We start from the raw sequence: 23961 nt of genomic DNA, 5'->3' as shown, positions 1-23961 counted from the left end.
TTTACGTTTTAACTGATTGCTACATGATTAAGTAAGCCTCATCAGTTAATTGTTCAGGCTCTCAGTCTTATCCAGCAAGCTTGCCCTTCCCTCTCCAAATACATCAGGGCGCTGCAGTTTCACAGGCATACCTCAGCCTCCTTCTCTGCTGATTAAGTGTAGTTATTAATTGGAGAAGTGCTTTAAATTGCTTGCAAAGGCCTCCACTAATTAATCAATTAAAGACTGAATCCCTAATAAGCAGGCACCAGAGCACCAATTGTTATGCACATATTATACAATGCAAATGAATTTTAGTGAACTGAAGGGCTCTCATGTAAAGGCCATTCTTCTTGAACCAGTTATCCATGTCTTCTATTTTAGAGCTGTATTCCTCATATTTAAAGACTGTGCTTAGATAATCAAGATACTGGACACCTATAGTGGACCTACACTGGGGGGGTCCCTGAAGCTTGAACTGTTATAGGGGACCCCTTCACAACCAGCAACGAGGTCTGGGAAACCACTGTTATCTCCTCCAACTGGGCTGTTCCACAACAGATCGCCACAAATTGTGTTTTTGGGTATCTGCTTAAGTACTTTTGTGAATTAAAGTCTCTTATGGGGCCTCTCTGAGAACAGGGGCTCTGAAGAGTGTATCATTCATTTCATAGTAGATCCACCTCTGTCTGTGCTTCACAACTGCATATGGCTGTCCACAAATAGAACAATTTTGGAAGGAAGTTTTTAATGAGCTTTCTCAGATTACAGCTCAGTCAATCCCAATAACTCCAGCATTAGCCTTACTTAATCTATATACTTCATATATGAACCAATTAAGAAGTAAGGAATTAATAACACAGCAGCTAGAACGGTAATAGAACTTGGAAAACTTTGCAACTAATGAATATTGATCACTGGAATAAAAGTCTGGTAAACTGCCATAATGGAAAACCTGTGGCAAAAAATTGAAGGTGACAAGGAAGAGAGAAAACAAGATAATTTTTGCACTGTAGGGTGTGATTTTACTAAATATACAAATGAAACAACACATGGGCAAGAAACACCTACAACATATATTGCAATATGGCACAGATAAGCCGACACTATTCATTAGTTCACTCCTAGTGGTTAGTATTTTACCCCCCTAGTGACCCATTTTTTGTTAGTCGTGTTATTTTATTATTTATGTGTGTGCAGTTTTTTAACAAAAACATCATCATCATCATCAGAAACAAACAAAAAAAAACTGCTTATGGCCATCTAAAGCATGCACCAGCATCCAGTGCTCAATGAACTCCAGTCCCTTTAGGGTTTGAATTCACCGCAGAGAGGGTTGGCAATTAGCCAAAATCTTGTGTACTTATAGAATCGTTCCTTTTACATTGCAATGGATTAGCACTAACTAATGTATTTAATTAACCAATTCAGCATTAATTAGACAAGGAGACTTCCCTGGGTCTGGGAGGAGAATGTGTTCCAGCCTTAGCACCAAACTGTTCAGTATCATGCCTCTACTTTCAACCGACGTGCCGAAGAGATGTCTTGTTAGGGGAAAAAGAAACAGCCAGTCCCGCTTCTGTATTAATATCAGGCTCTTTGCACAGCCTTCAGCCCACAGCCTGGCAAGGAGGATTCTAAATTCCCAGGAAATTTGAGGAGAAGAAGGGGCTGGGAACAGAGAAAGGGGAAGAAGAAGAAAAACCCTGAAGGGAAAGGAAAGGAAAGAAGAGGACACGTAATTCTCCTGTTCTTAAGGCAACAAGAGAAGAAGAGGAAAGGGGGCGTGAAATAGGAGAGAGCAGAAGCTCCAGCCGGGACTGACAGGGGGCCGCCCTGAGGAGGCGGGCGAAACGGAGGAGGCGGGAAGCGATGGCGCCGCCTCCCGCCGCTCTCCCGCGCCTGGCCGGAGGCTGGGCGAGGAAGGCGGGAGGGCGATGCTGCTCTGGCCGGGCCGCTGACCGCGGTGCTGGCGCGGAGGGGGACGGAGGAGGAGGAGGAGGCCCCGCAGGATGGGCTGCGGCGGGAGCCGAGCCGATGCCATCGAGCCGCGCTACTACGAGAGCTGGACGAGGGAGACCGAGTCCACCTGGCTGACCAACACAGACGCCGAGCCCCAGCAGCCGCTTCCCGCCGGCGCCGCCGCCACTGGCCCGGAGGGCGGCCACGCCGAGGCTGGTCTGAGGGAACCCGGTGAGTAGAGCTCGGGGCTGTGGTGGCGGGAAACGCGAGCGAGGCGGCCCGGGCCCTTCCCGCCTCCTCGCTCTCTCCTCCGCCTCGCTTCCTTCTGGGCTCTTCTCCACAGCCAAAGGTTTGGCCGGAGGAAGCCGAGAGGTGGGCCAGCGAACAGGTGGCGAACACCTCACCTCCCTGTTGGGACATATTTCAGAGAAGTGGCTTTGCATTTCAAGTTCTGTCGTCTGAGCTGCGCTCATGGATTTATTCCTGCAGCCCTTGCTCCTCGTTCAGTGCGGTGGCTTGCAATGCAACCCTATAGGTCCTGCATATTCAGAAGAGAAGTGTCCACCCGACACAGTCACGGGTGGGGTTCTTTTTGGACCATTATTGTTCTTGCGACTTTTTATTTTTAAGCAGGGAGAAGGGTTAAAACTTTTCCTCCCTGCAACGGAAAGAGGATGCATAGCAATATGCAGCTCTGCTTAACTTACATCTTCGTGTAACTTAACCTTATGCCAGTATCGTGATGCGTTTTTTGTTTTGTTTTATTTGTTTTGTTTTTTTGGTCCAAGACCTTGTCCGTATTATATAGGATGCTGCTGGTGTGACACTACAGAAAGATCAGGGAGGGACCTTTTGTTGCTGTTGTAAGGAAAGGCTCTTCAATAGTCAGCAAAAGGGAGTTGCTGCTGAAAAGAAACCTGGTACTAGTGCGCAACGAAGATGGATTGTAGCCTCAGTTCTATAGATCCTGTGCTTTACCAGTTTATGCCATGTAGTAAGTGGCACAAGGATTGTGAGGCTTGGTGTGAACAAGGCTTCACATATTTGGATGATCAGGCTGTCGGAGCAACCTGTCTGATCTATGAATATTCGGATTTAGGGTTGTGCTTTAGTCAAGCTAGCAGTTCATAGTGTTGGAATCATGACTGAATGTTATATATTTCAATTACATGTTGCACATTTTCAGTTGCAAACATAGCATCTTTGGTCTCTGTCCATTTAAGATGGATGCTGCTGTGCTTGTGCTTACAAGGATACAAGACAGTCCTAATGCTTAGCCAGCAGCACCATATCAACTTAGCAACGTAGAAGAACATGAAATACTGTAATTAGAACACACTCGCCACAATGCAGACGGTAGGACTTCTGCACCAGTTATGGCATTGTGCCAAGTCAACTCTCCTAGCAGCTGCTTACTAAAAGCATCAGCAGGAATGCTTTAGCATCTCTGCAGGGTAGGTAGAACTCTTCTTGACCATAACCAGTGAGAGCCTCACAAGTGGGGAATAGAAGATTTGCTCTGTTTTCAGAACTAATGCTGCAGATAAGAGGTTTGCAGTATTAAGAGTTCAAATGTTGTTCACTGAAAACAGCACCACTCGTTTCCTGTCAACTAACACCAGGCAACATTTTTAATACAATTCAAAAGAGATAGGTGGCTGTCTGAATCATGAAAACATTTGGGTATTTAAGGGGACTGGACATCTAGGGGCTTGCCCCCCTCCCTTTTGTCCCATGTTTTGAAAGCATGGATCCGAGAGGCTTGCCACTTGTTCCAAAAGCACGAGTCTGAGCAGCTATGCTTTTGTCCCACTGTTTCCCCCTGGAAAACACACTCAGTAGCTCTAAATTGGAACAAATGGTAATCCATGGAAAACGTGATTGCTATTTGTTCCAATTCACTGCTAAATTATGGGCTTCTCTGGGGGTGAGGGAAGCAGCTGGTGAAACAGAAGTGTAGATGAGCCCTAAGATGTCTTCTTTTTTACATTGGCTTTGGAGAATTGCCACTGAGATGCTTCTGTGAGATGGTTTGCTGTAGTTTTAAAGAATGTTTTGTTTTATTGCACCGGTATATTACTTTATGAAGTTGATGTTACCCAGGCTAATGTATTTGATTAAGGGTGGGACATATATTTTTAAAATAAATATATGATTAATAAGAGAGCAAGAGTAAGGTTGGCAGAGTTGCATTAGAGACTGGGATGTGTGCATTAAAGCCCTGTTGAATTCCTCATCATTTCATTACATAGTATTTAGTGAAATGGGCTATGTATCCAAGGGATATTACTGTTATTTATTAATTAACATAGATTTTGCTATGTATAATGTTATACATGGTATAATAATTGTCTTTAGAAGTATGCCTTGTTGGTTTCAGAGCAACCCAGCAGCAAGCTCTCTGCCTATCTTAGGGGTGTATACACGGGTTTTTCCCACCCCAGTCAAATCACTGTGAATGTGCACATGATAACTGGTCAGCCATATGACCAGTTTAGAGGTGTGCTTGTAATAGATTATGTGGATTTTTATGCACAATCCATCATGAACATCCTGGTGGAATTGCTTACCATGCAGATTTAAAACAGAGAGGAAAGCCCTCAAAGGAGTTTTGTGAATTGACTCTTTGAAAGAACATGCACTTATGGTCACATTCTGCTTAATTTTGGCATGGTGGCTGAGGGGGAGGGTAATACCCAAATGCTATTACATTCCTCCATAAACTGAGAAAATATCATTTGCTGTTGCTATCTAGGACTAAGCTACAATTACCTAGGACATCAGTCTTTGGCTCTTCCTATGGGTTTACTTTTATTTTTTGAAATGTAGGCGTAGGGAACAATCAGTTTGCTTATAGCAGCAGAGCTTCCCCTTATGCCATTTCTTTAACTGAAATCATAGTGCCGCTGCAAGCAAATCCAGCCCCCACCTACATTTCAGTCATGTGTAACATGTAGTTTGACATTAACAGAACTCTTCTTTAACCTAGCCCTCAGAATGAATCCATGGGTTATAACCAATGCTAGTCCTACTCAGAGCAGCCCACTGAAATTAATGAACCTCAGTCATATCTATGATCTCCAGTGGGTCTACTCTGAGTCTACTCTACTAGCACTGAGCAGGACTAGCACTGATTACAACCTCAAATTTTGTTTTCTCAATTTTGCCTTCTGATTTTTGTAGCCTGTGTATGAACCACCTATACATTTTTAATATATTTGAGTTTGGTTATATTTGTTATTGTCTTTGAGTAAGCAATGGTTAAGAATTAGCAGAAGTTCACTGCTTGCAAGTCTTATTGTGTTAAGTAGGAGACAGTTTAACCATTCAGCTGAAATCAAAGGGACATAAACATTTATTTATTTTTCTTAGACATTTATATACTGCTTAATTACTTGTATTTCTAAGCAGTGTACATAAAAAAGCAATCCACACAAAATGTGACAATAAAAAAATAAATTACCGGTATAAAGCCAAACACCTAAATTTGGCTGGATCTTATCCAATATTATAATTCTCCACTCTTTTTCCTCCCTTCTATTCATTTTTTCCTCCTCATATTCCCTTTTGATCTTAATTTTCAAACTGCAGCAGAGGGTGATTTTTTCTACAGTAAACTGAAAAGAGCAATAATGGCTATAAACAGAAGTTTGAAATACAGAAACTGTAAGACCTTTTCATTAAGATCATAACAGAATTTAATGTACTCAGTAGTAAGCCCGCCGTGGAACTTTTTACCTGTACCAAACAATTGGTAAAGAAGAAATATCCAAAAACCGGTGTAGCAATATCAGTCATCTAGGGTGGGTGGTATAAAAAGGCAAAGCCTTTAAAAGACCAACGACGGTGCTATACTTATGTGAATGGTCTCAAAAAAATGGAGGGGGGACAATTTAGCAGTAGTTCAAGTTGTTCCTAAAAGCTTCCATTGAAAGAGAAAATGTAGCGTGAAATCCTCCTTTCACAGACTATTAAAACTAGAAAAATTATGAATTGCTGTTTTAAAAGCAGTCTTGTCACTCTAGTTGCTTCATTAGCTTCATCTAGAAAAGCAATCAAAGCAAAATTTGAACTGAAAGGTTTTGCATTATCAGAAGTATTATTGACAGTTGGATTAGTTTTCCATAGGCCAGAGATCTGCAATCTCTATAATCACAACCTTTTTAGAGGGAGTTGCTTAGTTGTATAGGATCCATCCCCCCCCCAAAAAAAACACACTTCTGTTTTAAGGGTATATATATTTTTCTGTGTTGAAACAACCCTTTGTTATGGTTATGTATTATAGCTCCTCCTGTTGCTCGGTCCCTGCTCCTGCCAACCTAGCAGTTCGAAAGCACGTCAAAGTGGTACCGCTCTGGTGGTACCGCTCTGGCAGGAAGGTAAACGGTGTTTCCGTGTGCTGCTCTGGTTCGGCTTAGAAGCAGCTTAGTCATGCTGGCCATTATTGCTCTTTTCAGTTTACTGTAGAAAAAAAATCACCCTCTGCAGCTTTCTGCAGACAAACCATAGCTGTCAACATTCCCTTTTTTTGCGGGAAATTCCCTTATTCCATTGCCCTTTCCCACTGCTTCCCGCTGCTATCCTGGATGGTTAGATATCCCATAGACTGTCCCCGGGACAGGTGAAGCTGCTGATCCCTTATTTTAGAGGCTGCTGAACCCTTATTTTCAAATCTGAAAGTTGACAGCTATGGGACAAATGCCGGCTCCCTTGGCCAGTAAAGCGAGATGAGCGCCGCAACCCCAGAGTCGTCCACGACTGGACCTAACAGTCAGGGGTCCCTTTACCTTTCATATTTCTAATGCTGTTCCAAGTGCTATGTGGCGAAATATGGTTTTAAAGAGTCACAGATGCATTTTGCATTATGCCCATTATATTGTAAATAGGCAATGACGTTTATGCATGCTCGATTTTGGGAAATATTTACTTGCTCATCTTCTGTTTTTAAGTGACGTGTGTGTGTGTGTGTGTGTGTGTGTGTGTCTTTCAAGGCTGTACAATTTGCTTGCTGTGGTACCACATTACATTGGATTTGCATTGTGTCCAACACTTGTCCATCTCCATGTATCTTCTTCTTCTTTGAATTTGTTAGTTGCTTTATCTTGCCAAGGCCAACCCAAAGCAACATACAATCAACCAGATGAACAACCCCCCGCCCCACTTAGATACATGCATGGAGAGCCACCACAGAGCATGACTTTGGGTTTTGTGTGTTCCTAGCCTTTTATCCCACTTCTAGCACCAGCTCATGTACTATGAGAGGATGCTGAAGATTCTCCTTCCCCACCCTTTGCCTGTTTCCTGTGAGTAGTCATATATGAGCTCTATCTCTTGTGAAAAACATTTTCTCCGATTATGTAACATTTAGGTAGATTTGTAGGGTTGGGGCAGAACATAGTGTTCTCGTGAAGCTGATATGCAAGTCTCTGTGACTCAGTCTGTTATGGGCTACAGAAGCCAGAGTTGTTAGCTTAACATCTACCCAAAACTGACAGCATCCCACCATTACTAGGTCATATCAGTTGACACTTGTCTTAGTATTAATTCACTTGGCCTAGCCCTCTAGGCCACATGTGCAAGGACTATCTGCACTGGAGCATTCTGTGTTCTTGCTTTCGACTAGATAACACCATAAATGAAACTGCTAGAATTTTTTCCTTCTTCCCTGCATTGCAGGTAGGCAGGGGACAACCATGGACTGAGCATGGACATAATATCTAGACTGACAGCAGTCTGTGTTTTTGCACAACTTCTTTCTCCAAATCTAAGACCGCCAGCTACCAAATATGTGTTTGATGCTTACTAAGAGTAAAATATAATATAGCTTATGTGGATGCTACAAGCATCTGTTACTTTATTCTACAGTAGTCCCCAAGTGACGCCACTTGTACCGAGCAACTCTCCGCCCACAACTTTTATACCTAGACTCAAAATATAAGGGACCCCCCTTCCCTCCAAACACACACACTTCTTCCATCACCAGCTCCCTCATGAAAGCTTTGAGGGCAGGAAGGTGAGTCTTGGCAAATGGAAGGAGCCATCCTTTAATGACAAACCCAATTTCTCTCTCCCATGAAACTGGCATAAGGCGATATATACAGTGGTACCTCGGGTTACATACGCTTCAGGTTACATACACTTCAGGTTACAGACTCCACTAACCCAGAAATAGTACCTCGGGTTAAGAACTTTGCTTCAGGATGAGAACAGAAATCGTGCAGCGGCAGCGCAGTGGCAGCTGGAGGCCCCATTAGCTAAAGTGGTGCTTCAGGTTAAGAACAGTTTCAGGTTAAGAACGGACCTCCGGAACGAATTAAGTACTTAACCTGAGGTACCACTGTAAATCAAATTAAAAATAACAGAAGCATCTACTATGCATCCCAGCTATGCATTTTGCCTTCCATCTCCATGTTGCCACACAGCCTACCCATCACTGCTTTATTTTAGCATGGCAACAGTGGTGTAGCACAGTCTATATGCCAAGCTCATGCAGGCGAATGGCTGACCCCATGCAGCATTATTCACTTGGATGCAGTTCTAAGCAGCATCTGTGCAACTCACTTGTGTGAAGCCTCAAACCTCTTGCACAGATGATCAAAAAGCATGAAAGGAACGTGCTGTTACTTCAAGACTATTTGTTCTTGAACAGATAAATATGAATGCATACATAATTTTTACATGTTATTTTTGGTACTTTCCTCCTTTTTTGTTCTTTCCCCTGCAGTTTCCTGGAGTGCATTCTTCCATAAAGCTTGAATATTGCTTCATTCATATGATTTGACGCTTAAAGAATACTTCATTAGCCCTCTAGATGCTCCTGTCTGGGAGGAGCATCCTGTAATCTTGCGTTGACTTTTAGCACCAGAAATGGGACTGAACCAGTTGTTTTCCTTTCCCTGCATTGCAGATATACAGAGGACAAGCAAGGATCTGCTTTGATAAAGAGTCTTTCGTCATAAACATTTTTTTAGAAGGTCTCCAAAAAGGATCACAGACTTCCCGTGCAGTCTTCTTGCTCTAGTTATTTGCATGTAGGTGGCAATGTGCACCCTTACAAATGCTATTTAGTTGGTAATATAGCACATGCAAGAATGGTAATGTTGAAATTAACTTGAGACAGCCCTTTAATATTCCGTTTTATGGAGGACTTGGGTATGTCTGTGCTGTGCACCCCCCCCCCACTTACTCCCACTGACAGCTACTGTCAAATTTGATATGTTCCGTCAGGGTATCAATGTTTAAATGGATACATGTAAAATATTTAGGCTGCATGTCGAATCTAATTGGAGTTCGCTCTGGATGCAGTATGTGTACAAAATAGAAATATTGATGCAATGCCTGGTCTCATGTGAGTTAAGACTTCATTGATTATGAAACACAGTATCACTTCCAAATACCAAGCAGTGTTCCTTACCATTCCCTAGTTTACAGCATAGACTTAAGTAGCGCTCTGCTTTGGGCAGAAAACCGAAAAATTTTCTTGTTTCAGAGGGAGTCGCATAAAGAGGTTGGCTGAATATATTGAGCCAATTGTGCCGTTATCTCCTGTCTGCTTTTGCAGCTGCTCTCAGTCACCTGACACAAAGTAACAATGCCTTCAATTTTTCGTGAAGCATATATGTAACCAAGAATCGTGCAAACAAAAACCACCACCCCGGTGGTTATACATATTTCCTTTTATCGACAGCTTTGTTTGGTTCTGTATGCGGGGCTTGAAGCAAAAGCTATGATTAACTGATAAGAGCATGTGAAAGGTTCATTATGTGGCAGATAGACACATAGAACTGAAGCAGCTGGCCCCGAAGTTCACATATATTTCATATCAGTGGTAGCATCGGTAATCATAAGGCTTGGTACTTGGCCAGAAAACCTTGAGACATGTGCAAAATGTTCTGTAGGTGGTATTGATTGATTGATTGATTGATTGAATTTACACTCTTTTGCCTTTCCTCCCCAAGGAGCTCAGGGAAGCAAACTGGCCATCAGCCTCTTGCTGATGCAGGACATATGCTGCCACAGCATCCCTGATACAGAATCATAGAGCTGGAAGACACATCAAATATTGGCTTGATCAGGAGTGGAAAACCTTCTTGGCCCAGATGGCCAGATCTTTCTCTCTCCCAAGCCCTGTGGGCCAACTTGGGTGAGACGTGAGCGAGGCCACTGACCTGTCAATCTGACATCACAATTACTTTAGATGAGAGGTGGGCAGTTGAGGGGGTGGGTGCGGGGAGGGGAAGAGTCTGATTTGCCAGTGCATCCCCCATAGGACTTCAATGGCACCATGGTGCCCACAGAGGCCATGTTGGCAACTCCTTCTTTACCCAAACCATCAAGGCTTACCACAGAAACTTTCAGATGGCTCTGCTTGCTTTCTGTGACAGGTTGCACACAGTCATGTTGTTTCACTGAGAAATGCTATATGATGATTGAAGGGCCCTGGTATATTTTATCTTTTGGAGAGAAGAAAACAGCTGGGTGAAGAGCTAGAGCAAACAGATGGGGAGGAAAACTGGCCCTTTCCCCCTGCCAACTCCCCAGTGCCCACAGCTGTTTCACCCGATAAAAAAGCAGGGGGAGGAAATTACGTAACTACACATAATTTCTGCCCTCAGGATGGCGAGAATGATTTTATAGCAAAAGTTCACAGAAATAGAAGAGAGGCAGTATGGGATGTTCTGAGCCATACAACGTATTTTTCCACAGCAGTATGGTTGCACAAAAGCAGGAAGTCAAACAGGACATAAACTATTAGCCATGGTATTCAACAGATTACTATTTATATTTAAAAAGGAATAGAGCAGGAGAAGAAGAAAAAAATCAGTGTTCTATTTTTGTTTTCAAAGACATGTCTGCTTTGCTTATGTCTCTCTAAACAATAATTCAGGATCTCGTGCTCCTAACTTCTGTTCAGTTTCTAATTTGTTGGAGGGGGATAGGAATGTGCAAATGTAAAAACCATATTTTGGTAATTGGGCATATACAAACTGTTCACAAACAATTCTGTGAAACTGACTAGTTTTGTTAATATCTCTTTAACTTGAAAAATGTGTAAAACACCAGTAAATGTTTTGACTTAACAAAATGCGATTTTGTGTGTTCTTAGGAATTCTGGAGGATAGCAAATCAACTCAGACTTGTACTGGAAAGTCCTCAGCTGCAAGTGGAATAGGTAGTACTGAAAAGAGAGCTCACTGTGGTACACAATGTACAAAACTGACAGTTCACCCCACTGGAACTTCAGCACACAAACAACAAAATGGCTTTAGAACTACAGAGGTAGGTGCAGAACTACATTCCGAGTGACTCCTTGTACACACTGGTATCCTCTTGAAGCTGGGCTAATCCTGTTTCTCCTCAGCTAAAGGGCTGTCACAGTGCTATCAAGCCTGTGTCCTTTATACTGAAGTCGTAGCTTCCAAACTAGTGTTTCTTTTTTAAAGTCACAATGAATACATTTCTCATATTGCAAGGCTCTCATATTGCAAAGCTCTGCGCCAGGCTCCCAAAGGTTGCGCAGAGCAGCCTACGCTCCCGGGCTCCGCGCAGCTCTGTGCAACCCTCGGGAGCCCCGCACCAAGCTGCGCCGGGCTCCGGAGGGTTGCACAGAGCTGCCTGCGCTCCCGGGCTTCCCGCAGCTCTGCGCAACCCTCGGGAGCCCCGTGCCAAGCTGCACTGGGCTCCGGAGCGTGGTGCAGAGCTGCCTGCGCTCCCGGGCCCCGCGCAGCTCTGCGCAACCCTCGGGAGCCCGGCAGGAAGCCGCACCGGGCTCCCAAAGGTTGCGCAGAGCTGTCTGCATTCCGAAGCCTCGGGCGCACTGGAGAGCGCGCCCGGGCTTCACGCAGCTCTCCGCAAGCCTGAGGAGACCGGCGCGGCTCCCTAGGCTTGCGGATAGCAGGCTGTTCTGGGGTCGGGGGAAGCTCGGGCTTCCCCCGTGCCAGCCCCGTGCCTGGGGGGGGAATAATTTTTTTCCTTTATTTCCCCCCCAAAAAAACGGTGCGTCCTATGGGGCGGTGCGTCCTATGGGGCGAAAAATATGGCAACTAACACCAGTTAAACAGAGATCACTTGTGAGTGGTAGGGAGGGCGTTCTTTGTGATAACTTTCCAATTACTTTACTTCCTATTTGCTGAGTAAAAATGCCACTGTATCAACAATTTGACTGGCGATTACTACAAGAACTGTTTGTGACTTCAGGATAGAGATATTGCTAAGTTTTGCTTGTTGTTTTGAATGGAATATTTTGTTAATTTTTATTTTACGCTTGTCTTTTCTCCTTGTTTAGGAAATTTACTTCTATGAAACATCTTCTAAGCATCTTGCATTAAACTAATTTACTGTACACTCTTTTTAAACAGGCTAAATGGGACAACAAGAAAAACGTCACAAAAGAAGTCACAATTAACGCCACCAAAACAATAAGACAAATTAGTAACAGAAGAATTACAAAGAACTGTGTCAATTAAAAGAGCCAAAGGAGAAGATGACTGAATTCTGCAATATTTTGCTGCACTTTAACTGATAACTTAATGTGAAGATCTCAAGATGTTTTATTTTTCATGCTGAATGTAGTGGACATCTGCTGCTGAGTGCCTTTGGAAAAACCGCTATCCTTGCTCTAAACTGCTGCCAGCATTGGACGCTTTTTGTTCTATATTGCCATACTGGTGAGGCTGGGCCAGCAATTAGAACATAATGTGTTTGGATTTTATACATTGCCATTTAAGTAATTAATTTCACATAAAAATGTATACCAAAATATTTCAGGAACACTCAATCCCTCACAAATTGCATCTGACACATCTGTTTTTAGGTACATGTGTGAGTGTCTGGAGGCGGTTGGAGGATGGATGGCGGCTAACAGATTGAGGTTGAATCCTGACAAGACAGAAGTACTGTTTTTGGAGGACAGGAGACGGGCGGGTGTGGAGGACTCCCTGGTCCTGAATGGGGTAACTGTGCCCCTGAAGGACCAGGTGCGCAGCCTGAGAGTTATTCTGGACTCACAGCTGTCCATGGAGGCGCAGGTCAATTCTGTGTCCAGGGCAGCTGTTTATCAGCTCCATCTGGTACACAGGCTGAGACCCTACCTGCCAGCGGACTGTCTTGCCAGAGTGGTGCATGCTGTAGTTATCTCTCGCTTGGACTACTGCAATGCGTTCTATGTGGGGCTACTTTTGAAGGTGACCCGGAAACTACAACTAATCCAGAATGCGGCAGGTAGACTGGTGACTGGGAGCGGCTGCTGAGACCACATAACACTGGTCTTGAAAGACCTACACTGGCTCCCAGTACGTTTCCGAGCACAATTCAAAGTATTGGTGCTGACCTTTAAAGCCCTAAACGGCCTTGGCCCAGTATACCTGAAGGAGTGTCTCCACCCCCATTGTTCTGACCGGACACTGAGGTCCAGTGCCGAGGGCCTTCTGGTGGTTCTCTCGCTGTGAGAAGCCAAGTTACAGGGGAACCAGGCAGAGGGCCTTCTTGGTAGTGGCACCCGCCCTGTGGACCGCCCTCCCACCAGATGTCAAAGAGAAAAACAACTACCAGATTTTTAGAAGACACCTGAAGGCAGCCCTGTTTAGGGAAACTTTTAATGTTTAATAGACTATTGTATTTTAATATTCTGTTGGAAGCTGCCCAGAGTGGCTAGGGAAACACAGCCAGATGGGCGGGGTATTATTATTATTATTATTATTATTATTATTATTATTATATGAAAGTTGAGCTTTCATGCAGCCTTTCTGTGGTTGGCACTTCAGTTCAGTTTGCACATCAAATGATTTCCATCCTGATCCAAAAGATGTTCACTACAATGGCTGTGTACAGATTTGCAGGTTCTGTTGTTTATCTCAGTGGCATGCTGGGTGAGCCATATAATAATGGTCTGATTTGCTATACCATATGAGACTTACGATGTAACTGATGGCCAAGGTTTGTGACGGCATAGATAGGTTTAATGTAGCTGAAATACATGTAAGAACTGTGGTACTCTAACTTTGCCTGCTTCTGTGTCATATAGCAGCTTTGCACTGTGTGGCAACGATACGCCTGCAAAAGGGTGAAATATCCCATCACTCAAAATTGGGATCTCCCACAACTCAGTGAAAAAAGGTGATTGATCTTGTGTCTCCTTTATCACTTATATTTTCAAAAGGAATTTGTGTATACATTTGCTACTGAAGTCTCTAAATTTTAAACAAACAGATTTGTTTTGAAGGAGAGCAAAATTATCCAAATAGTAATCTGAAGGACACAACATTTTAAAAAAAAGTTCTTCTGGCCTATAAATTAATAAAATTTATATGAAAAGTTAGTGTTTGGTGTCAAATCTATAGAAAAGGCACTTCAATCACAGATGAACAGTCCATTGAGACAAATAAAAAAATGTAACTAATAAAAATGTTTGTAAATTGTTTGACTTCTTAAAGAAATTGCTTGAGATGAAAATTCAGTGTTTGAAATCTATATTCAGTTTCTAGGCTTAATAACTGTTGGAGGATTGCTTATTAAGTTAAGATAACCATTGAATCATAGAACCCTGTAGAGCAGGCATAGGCAAACTCGGCCCTCCAGATGTTTTGGGACCACAACTCCCATCATCCCTGACCACTGGTCCTATTAGCTAGGGATGATGGGAGTTGTAGTCCCAAAACATCTGGAGGGCTGAATTTGCCTATGCCTGCTGTAGACTTTACTTAAGACCTGTCTACTCTCAGAGTGATAAATTCAAATTACAACTGTGTGCAACATATATAATTAGGCTGCAGTCAGGATGCTTCAAGAGTGCTTATGCTCAAAGTTGGCAGCTGCAATACTCTCCATGCTTACTTGGAAGTAAACCCTAGAACACATGATTCTATGGATTATGTCATATCTGCCAATTTAGAATGTGTGTTTATTGTATTTATTATATACTGATTAATATTTCTAAGCAGTGCAAGTAAAATTACAAAAAAATAAAAATAAACCATGCATAGAATAACAATTAAAAAATCATAATAAACCCAACACTACTTTAAAATGCCTGTTGAAATAAGAAAGCACTTGTCATGTACCTGAAGCTCAGCAAGGAGGGTGCCTGTCTAATCTCAGACACAGTAGTCATATCAATAATGAAATAAAAAGTTAACTTTGTTGGTTGAATAAGAGGGAAATATTCATAGCCTCTCCTTGTCCCATATCTCTGTGATCACTGCTCCCACCAACTTCCCCATTTCTTACTTTAGACTGCAATCTTAAAGTTAGAGAAAGACAGAAATCTACCCCCAAGGGGAACATGTCCACAACTCATAGTGCACAAATCTACTGCAATGTAGTTGCAATGAGCATATAATAGTTCCTCTATGTACATATGCAGCCTTTGATAATTAATTTCTTCTCCATAGCTTGAAAGTGTTTCTGTGGCTAGCTTCTAATCACCGATGCACAGAACACACTTGACAGACTGTCTTTTCCTATTTTGATTCAATGCCCAGAGACCTGACGAAGCAACTGACTTGTTTGTTGTTGAAAAGGATTAATACTGCAAAGTGGAGGTTTTCAAAAGTGCCAAAATAAAATAATTGGTGAGAAAAGGAAACACAATGAAGTCTCAGTCTGCAGTGAACCACACAGGAGCACGTGGGCTTTTAAAACAAAACATGCCTTGCGAGAACAGCCAAACTGAAGGGGAGGTTATGGTAGAGAATTTGTAATTATATGAGCATATCCCGGTTGAATGCTGATTAAACTGGACTAGGTTTAGTGTGAAATCCCCTCTATATATCACTATAATGATGCTGTGCTGTAACAGCTACTCTGCTGACAAAATCATACACCAGGGGTGATGAACCTGTGGCCCTCCAGATGTCATTGGACTACAATTCCCATTATCCCTGACCATTGTTCATGCTGGCTGATGCTGATAGAATTCGATCAAGAACAGAAGGGCTACAAGTTCAATGCCATACACTCCATGTGCAAGTTATGGTAGCTGCTTTTTCTGGAAAACAAAATGGGCAGATGCACAAGTAAATATGGGTCCCTGCATGTTTCAAAGGCCTCTTCATGTTTAATGCTTCTTTATAAACACCAGTCCAGAGCAGTTTTTAATGAAGAAGCATTAAACATTTCCATTTTTATATATTCTTAGGGATTCAGCATCCAACCTAACTTATTTAGGAAAAAAATTACATATAATATTTCCTCCATGGTCAAAAGAAACATGGATCACATCCTGCTACAAATAAAATTCACTTTGGCATGTGGACTATATTACATATACATAAACATTTGGGGTAATCAAAATGAAAGTGGTGCTATTTCTAGTTTCCTCAAAATGCATTGGGAACCATATGTACTTACCCAACTGTTCATTTCAAAATGGACATTTTCCACCTGGGGTTGCAAATCCTTGTCCTTTAAGTGCTCTTTATAATTATGGGCAGAGTAAAGTTCAGCAGGAAGAAATAAACATTTCCTCCCCCAAAAGCTATTCCCAAAGTTCCCAGGTTTTATTTTATTCTGCTCCAAAGCGTAAGAATGTTCCTAATTCTTTTCTTTCATCTCTTGGCCAAGAAGGGAGTGTTGTGTTGTGTTCTGAGAGGACAGAGTCACAAGTGAAGTTTCAGCAGGAGAACTTGTTAATTGCTTCTGGCCTTGATCCAGCTCTTAATTGTGCATAACAGCTGGTGGGGCTGGGTGGGGGTGTGCAATGCCAGCTGCATCAAAGGACACATCCACCCATCAGCAGGGCCTTGGTGAGCAATGCAATGTGGTTGTGGGATCCAGGTGCGTGTGTGCATCCACTATGCACATGAAAGCTTTCCTCAATACACAGATCTCCCTCGTTGGACTGGGACATGCATGTGTTTTCATACACAGCGATGCCCAATGGGGTCTAAATAGCTGCTCCGAGGGCAGACTGTATCAAATGTAATTGCAGTAAACAAAGCAAAATGGCAGTTGGATACTTGCCTGCTACTCCATTGGTGCAGTAATATTAATGGTCACTTGGTTACAATGGCCATGAGAGGCAACCTAGGAATCTGCAGTGTCGGATATTACTTCTCACCTCTTTGACTATATCTACAACTCATGCTTAAACTGCTGCATTGTCATTTCATGTGTCCAGAGAATTGTAGCAGTTGTGGCTTGTGACACCTAGACCTGGGAGACGGCACCAAGGAGCTAAAAATAAAAATGCAAAAAAATAGTATCAATAACTGCAACAACAAAAACCCCTCAGAAATATCCCAGCCCAAGAGTCTGTTCACCAGCCTCAGCTTCTTCTTCTTCTTCTTGAGTCTGGATTCCACCCTCCCAGGACTCTTCGCAGGTCTTCCAGGACTCAGATGTCTCCATTATTGCTTGAATCACAGATGGCCAGAGAGGGCTTGGTCCCTTTATCATTTTTAGTGGCCCGCTGAGCTACTGCTTTTAAAGGGGCTGCAGACTTATTTTGGCTAAAATGGGAGTGAGCTTGTGTAATTCTTTAAGGGCCATTCTAATTTTCTTTGCAAAATCCAAGAATTTATGGTTTCCAGAAACATCAGTGAAAAAAGAACCGACAGTTGTGGAGCACATCCTTTGCCTTACTTATGGTAATACTAAGTCAGGGTTCAGAAATGGAGGAGGATAAACACCTTTAAAATATGTTTTAAGAGCCTGCAGAACTATGGAGTTGTTGTTTTTTTGCTGTATTGAATGCAAATGCACATCTTTCAAGTTCTTTGTTTTTAAAAATCTGGTGTGACAGCAAATTTGGCCAAAAATAGGCACAAAATTTCATGTTGAATTGCTTCCGTTTAGTCTCTGCTGTACAGGGCAGTGGAAACATCTAGTTACAGTGTTGCTGCCAAAGGCTACCAATATCCTGAGGATTGGGAATGGATCAAGTCAATCACTTGATCCAGGAGCCACACAGAAAGGTACTGCAGGCATATCCCTTGATGGCTAATGATGCCACAGCTGTGATTTTTCAGAGATTTAAATCTGGAAAATGTTACAGCTTCCCAGGATTATTGGAAGTTGAAGGGATTTTAATATGCAGCTAAAGTGTTTTAAATCAACCTAATAAAATAATTATTCAAGCATTCTTTTAGCATAATTAACACCTTTGAACTGCCCGGTTGAAATACAGGTTTTAATTGCCAGAACACTGTGGAGGATGTCCAACCGTGAAGCTCCTGTTGTGGCAAATCTAATGAGAATGGATTTTCTGTTTCTCGTTTCATCACCTCACCAGTGCTTTTTAGAAAAAAAAATACCCAAAATGTCAGAAAAATCATATCAAATAAATTAATAGTCTTTTCTGTTGTGTTGGGAGGGGGAATAGATGGGCAAACTATTTCTAAAAAACACACAGGACCAGTTTCCTGTGGTGTTTCCAGATTTTGAAGCAATCTGCTTCCAGCAGTTTCTCAAGGCATATTCATTATTTATTATGCTCATTAAGTAAACAGCTTCTCAAGCAAGGTTTAAGGATTTTATTCAATTCTCTGATGCCCCCCACGAGCCACAGCTAAGATTTCATGTTTTGCAGATATAGTTTTTATTGTACTTCCTCTGTGTTTGCTCCAAAATTGATTTTAGGATTTGATGCTCTCAGGGAAGGCTTGGGCAGAACTAGACATTATCTTGGCAAATGTGCAGCCCCTGGCTGTGTTTGCTGGCACAATGGGAATTCAGAGTTAGGAGGAGCAGGGCCGGATTTAGGTTTGAAGAGGCCCTAAGCTACTGAAGGTAAGGAGGCCCTTTATATGTCCAGCTGTCCTTTGTCAACGACAAATGGTTGCTGTTTATTGTGTTGAATATATGCTATGGTAATTTATGGACCTAATAGGTATATAAAGCCATTTGCACACAACAAATAGGAGCCTACATAACACAAAACAGTGTTGCTGTATGTAGGTTTTATTTCATTTGTTTTTTATCTTATATTTTGGAAATGTACATCCAGTTTTTCCCCCTTTAAATCTTTTGGGGGGGCCCCAAGAGAGTGGGGCCCTAAGCTATAGCTTGTTTAGCTTATATGTAAATCCGGCAGAGGCACTTACAGGGGCCACAGAAAGTAAATTATCTGAGGACTACGGTCTTGGCTACTGTTTAAAGCTTAGCACGGAAATAGAAATATTAAATAATATGACAAAGATCTTGATCCAGATGCACACATATATTGTCAGAAGCAGCATTTTGTAGTCAGATGTGCCTCAGATCATATGTTTCCAGTGGCATGTTATAGACCAGACCTGTGTGGGATATATTTTCTATCAGATTATTTATTTACACATTATTTGTTTTCTTTACTGCATTTATATACCACTTTCCTGATAAGGCATTAAAGATTAAGTTACAAAAGACAAAATAATAAAACGGTAGACTTCGGTCAGCCACTGGTGATCTCCTTGGGAGCTGATGGTATGAGATTCCTGATTTGGGCTTCTTCTCTTCAATTTTCCTCATATCAAAGTTTTTACGTAAGGTATTTCATGGAAAGGCAGATAAGGATCATTGTCAGTGGCTGCTTCGGGAGCAGATAGCATGAACTCCTCACCCTACAATTCTTCTGCATGAATCTTTGATAGTAAGGAGCCTATTAAAATGCTCACATTTTGGCCATCTCTTTATACTGGCATTTAAGGGACCACTGACACCAAATCTTGAAACCGAACATTACATGCAAAAACTGAAGCTTTGGTAATGTGAATCCAATCATCTCTACCAGTTTGCCATAGGAGCTTGAAGTATCAGGTTGCTCCACGTGGGCGTTAAAACAGAACAATTTACTAAGTAAGTCTGTAAATGCAAAGGACAGAATATAATTTGGGAACTTGGTTTGTAAAACGTTTAGGGGATAACCATTCTAGCAAGTGTAGACACTCAGGCAATTCCATGAAAATGTCTACCTACACACTCATTTTTATTTTTCATAGATTGTTAACTTGTTCTGTATCATTTTAAAGATAGTTTTCCTAAGTTTCATTATATGGCAACAGTTTTTCAAAATGGCATATTACATGTGAGTAAAGCAACCACAAGTGTGACATGCAAAATGACTCGGAATTGCACTGAAAGTGGCTCTTGAGAGCTTTACCTTTACCTAAAAGAAGCCTCTTCTGTAATTTGTTCAGATCCTCAGGAGCTTAAGAAACAGCTGGAGGGTTTTATTGCTATTTGTGTTGAAAAGACAAAATATTGATCATTTCTGTCATCATCTGTGTTGGCTATCTCCCAAAGCAATGTTGTATTGATTGTTCTGTTTCAGAAATCCTGATTTTGGTGTGTGTTTTTAGTACTTCCCAAGCTACAAAACAGAACTGCAAAGCTTTGTCAATACCAGAGTCTACAATATACTGCAGTAAAAGCATTACTTTTCTTTATCCTCGGGTTGTTTAGTTTCATTTGTTTGCTTTGCATGCAACTAGTGTTGATTTTAGATGTGAGCAAACTCTATATATACTATACTATACTACACACACACACACACCTCAATTTTCTTTTTGATTTTGGTTTTAATTTAATATAAGATACACAATATACAAAAAATTATGCCCCCGGTGCCATTCCTTGTGTAACCAAAACAGCACCACACACATGCAATAAGAAGGTATTGGCATATTTGGGAAAAACTTGTGGTTTGCAGAAGTACTAAAACGTCAGCGGAAAAACCTAAAGAGGAAAAGGTTCTCAAAAACAACTCAGTGAGGACTAATATATTCAGGGTCTACAAAATACTGCCTGACTGCTGGAGAAAAGAAAAGAAAAACTGGAGAGATAATACTATGGGGAAAGTATATAAGTCCCATTGAGCTTAATGGCACTTACTCACAGGTAAGTGGTTATTGGGTTGCATCTTAAATGTGACAGAAAAATTGAGTGTCAAAACACAAAAACTGAGTGTCTGTTCAGCTTTGCAGTTGAATTCAGCAGATTTATTGGTGCCACCTACTGGTTCTTTCAAAACAAACAAACAAAAAAATTTCCTTCCAGTAGCACCTTAGAGACCAACTAAGTTAGTTCTTGGTATGAGCTTTCGTGTGCATGCACACTTCTTCAGATAAGGTGCTACTGGAAGGAAAAAAATTTTTTTTTGTTTTGACTATGGCAGACCAACACGGCTACCTATCTGTAACTGGTTCTTTCAAGTTTTTCTATTGAATCTAGAGAAATTAAAAGCAACACCTAAATGACAAATTGATTAAAATAACATTGGGATTAAATTAAATTATAAGTTTTTTTGTTTTGTGTTTAAAAAGGATCTGCCATAAGGAAAAAGGAGACAAGCCTTTGTGGTTGTTGTTTTTTTTGCAATAGGCATAACAAGGTATGTAGTTGTACCCAGCTGAACCCTACTGCAGATGTAGATACCCAATAAAGCAGACTTGAGGCTTCACTGTGTTTGTGAATGAAAGGATGTCCATGTGTGAAAGAGTGTACAGAATAATTCTGAAAAAGAGAGGGAATTGGGGAAAATGAGCTCATTTACAGGTAATAAGAGCAAATTAATTGTCTTACACAATTGTCCTGTTGGGCAGAAAACTGGGTTCAGATGAGTGATTTTGTGTTCTGGGGCTCAGATCCTGGCTATGCCTTGAGATTATCAATGTTTACAAAATGACAGCCATTTTGTGACTAGCCATGGCCATGGCAGCCATTTCACAAAAGTTTTTAAAATCTCCAAATGTGCCCACAAGTTCAAAAAGACTGGTGACCTATTTCTTGCACAACTCCAGCCATTAACAACTATTGTAAGAAATGCCACTATTTCTAAGTTGCAATCAAAATAAAAGCCATCAAAACAACAGATAATGCTCCTCTGTTAGGTCTTCATTTTCTCATCCCTACATTTTATTATCTAAACAGCCAAATCTTTAAAAATGGTTTTAGCTACCCAGTAGTGCAAAGTAAGGACTTGCACTACTGTAGTTAAAACATGGTTCGGTTGCTGGCAAACAGGGCAGGAGAAAAATAATAAATTTCTTGTGATTCTGCAGTTCTATAAATTCTCGTCTATAAATGTTACAACCATCATCTTACTTGTGTGCATCAGCCCCATCTATACAAGGCCAAGCCCTGTGAGTCCCAAATTGACCTGGGTAAGGCTCTGGCACTGAATAATCTTGTCTCAGTGCCATCACCTTCCAGTTTGTAATTATATGTTGGAGTGCCTCTTTCCAGATCTCAAAGCACTATACTGATGCTAATGAAGGTTTGTAAGGGTATTAAATAAAATTATTATCATTCACATTTCATAAAGGCACAGAATGGCAGTTGTGTGACTTGCCCAAGGCTACACAACAAGTCTGTGGCAGAACTGGTTGAGCAACACAGGAGCCTCACATTTCAGTTTTGTGGTGATAATTATCACAACAATGAAAGGAGAGTTTAGCATGCCACTGACCTTTTGGGAGAGGGATTTTTTGTTCTGTTTTTGGGTATTTTTAACCCACCTTTGTGTCAAAGGTCCCCTAGGTGGCAAATGATACAATAATCACAATTACAATGAAAGGTAACAAATAAGCAAAAACTGGGCTAAAATAATGTTAGAATCACAATATAATTTAAACCATCTGGGCACGTAAGGGCTTTGCCTGGTTCTAAAATAATGTTAAGGTAGGTGTCAGGTAGGCCTATTTGGGATAGACATCACACTCATCATATCTCTCAGATGACTGCGCTGGTGCATGCGGAAAGAAGACATGATCATTCAGATACTGAAGTTCCAAGCCACGATCAAAACCAGCACTTTACATTGAGATAGATAGTGGGCAGCTCTCCAGGCTATTCTGTCTTTCTCATCCTCAGGGCAAAATTTTAAGGCAAAAAGATGAACCAATGAGACATCTTTGGCGGAAAGGGATGAATGAGAACAGCCAGAGGTGGATTTAGGGCGGCATGACTAGTTCCACTACACTGGGTGCAGGGCCTAGGAGGCGCTGCAAGAACAGAGCAGAACAGAAGGAGAGAGGAGGGCAGGGGAAACCCACATGGCCTGATCCTTTGTACATTTACTCAGAAGTAAATCCCACTGAATTAAACTGGATTTACCCCAGGCCACGAAACACGAGGCTGAACAGTTCATGTTTACTTGTCCTTAAATTGAAGAAGGGGGCTCAACATATTGCTATTTTATTATGTTTTTAAAGTGTGGGTTCCCAAAGTTCAAGATATTTTAATATCTCAAATGTTTTAAACTAATTTCTCTGGCATCCTATTTACATTTGGAACTACTTTCCTATTTATCCAAACCAGAACTACGGCTAAGATTTCCTTTAGTCTTAGAAAGAAACACTCTCTACGTCGCTCTCAATAGATTTACTTCAAAATAATAATCATAAAAAATAAACGAACAATCGTCTTGATTTCAATGACAAATAGGCATCTGAGATGTTTCCACTTTCCGGTCTGCTGACACCGGGAGCCAACATTTCGCCCAATACCAAGCTGGGTTGAAACAAAATGAAGAATGAGGAGACACCGTCGGTGTGCGCGTTAACAGCAAAGTGCACTCTGGCATTTTGGCATGCAGGTGAAGAATATCATTTGCCCACCTTTTTAAAGAAAAAAAACTCCCTGCACGCAAATAAATGGCACAGAAAGAAGAAAAGCTTCTGATCTCCACTAAGCTAATTTCCTACTTTAAGAGGTTTATTTGCCTTTTAAAAAAAAAAAGCGGAGGAGCATTAGAAACGCGATTCCTCCTCTCTCGTGGTCATTTCTACCCCTTTTCCCTTTTCCCTCCACGAGGGGAAGGGGAAGAGACGCCGGTGAGGCGCCGCCATCTTGGCGGAAAGGAGCGAGGGGGAGGCGGGAGCGGGGAGGGGATCCGGGTGGCCCGAAGAAGGTGCGCCAGCACCGCCCCCTTGCCCTTCTCACCGGTCGTTCAAATATCGCGCGATTCTTCTAGCACCACCACCACCGCCTCCCTGTCTCGGCTGGCCCTGCATTCTGTCTCCGAAAGGACCCGTGAGCCCGCGCGGCCGTTGGCGCCCTGAGGCGAGTCCAGGTGAGGCGCCGGCTCTCTGCCAAGCGGCTCAG

General features: G+C 42.0%; 2 protein-coding genes and 1 long non-coding RNA gene across 6 annotated transcripts in view; 2 read left to right on the top strand and 1 right to left on the bottom strand.

The window, feature by feature from the left end:
- The first annotated feature begins 1595 nt into the window (after positions 1-1595).
- Positions 1596-14357, top strand: BAALC (BAALC binder of MAP3K1 and KLF4). Its single transcript, XM_053395486.1, has 3 exons — positions 1596-2172; positions 11048-11220; positions 12300-14357. Exons 1-3 carry the CDS (start codon positions 1992-1994, stop codon positions 12405-12407), a joined length of 462 nt encoding a protein of 153 aa, XP_053251461.1. The 5' UTR covers positions 1596-1991; the 3' UTR covers positions 12408-14357.
- Positions 14210-23912, bottom strand: LOC128417171 (uncharacterized). Its single transcript, XR_008331398.1, has 3 exons — positions 23800-23912; positions 22325-22391; positions 14210-17112 (listed from the first exon to the last, which is right to left on the bottom strand). It is a non-coding gene; the product is annotated as an uncharacterized LOC128417171 (long non-coding RNA).
- Positions 23839-23961, top strand: part of FZD6 (frizzled class receptor 6) — a 31314-nt gene continuing 31191 nt past the window's right edge. For 3 of the 4 annotated variants that reach the window (XR_008331397.1, XR_008331396.1, XM_053395481.1), the window contains exon 1: positions 23839-23929. The gene's annotated coding sequence lies outside the window, so the exon portion shown is untranslated. The other variant, XM_053395483.1, reaches the window with a different exon arrangement.

This window comes from Podarcis raffonei, chromosome 7 (assembly GCF_027172205.1).
Source record: "Podarcis raffonei isolate rPodRaf1 chromosome 7, rPodRaf1.pri, whole genome shotgun sequence".
In the NCBI taxonomy this organism is placed as follows: domain Eukaryota; kingdom Metazoa; phylum Chordata; class Lepidosauria; order Squamata; family Lacertidae; genus Podarcis; species Podarcis raffonei.
The sequence above is the reverse complement of the archived record's forward strand: the minus strand, read 5'-3'. Positions and strand labels throughout refer to the sequence as shown.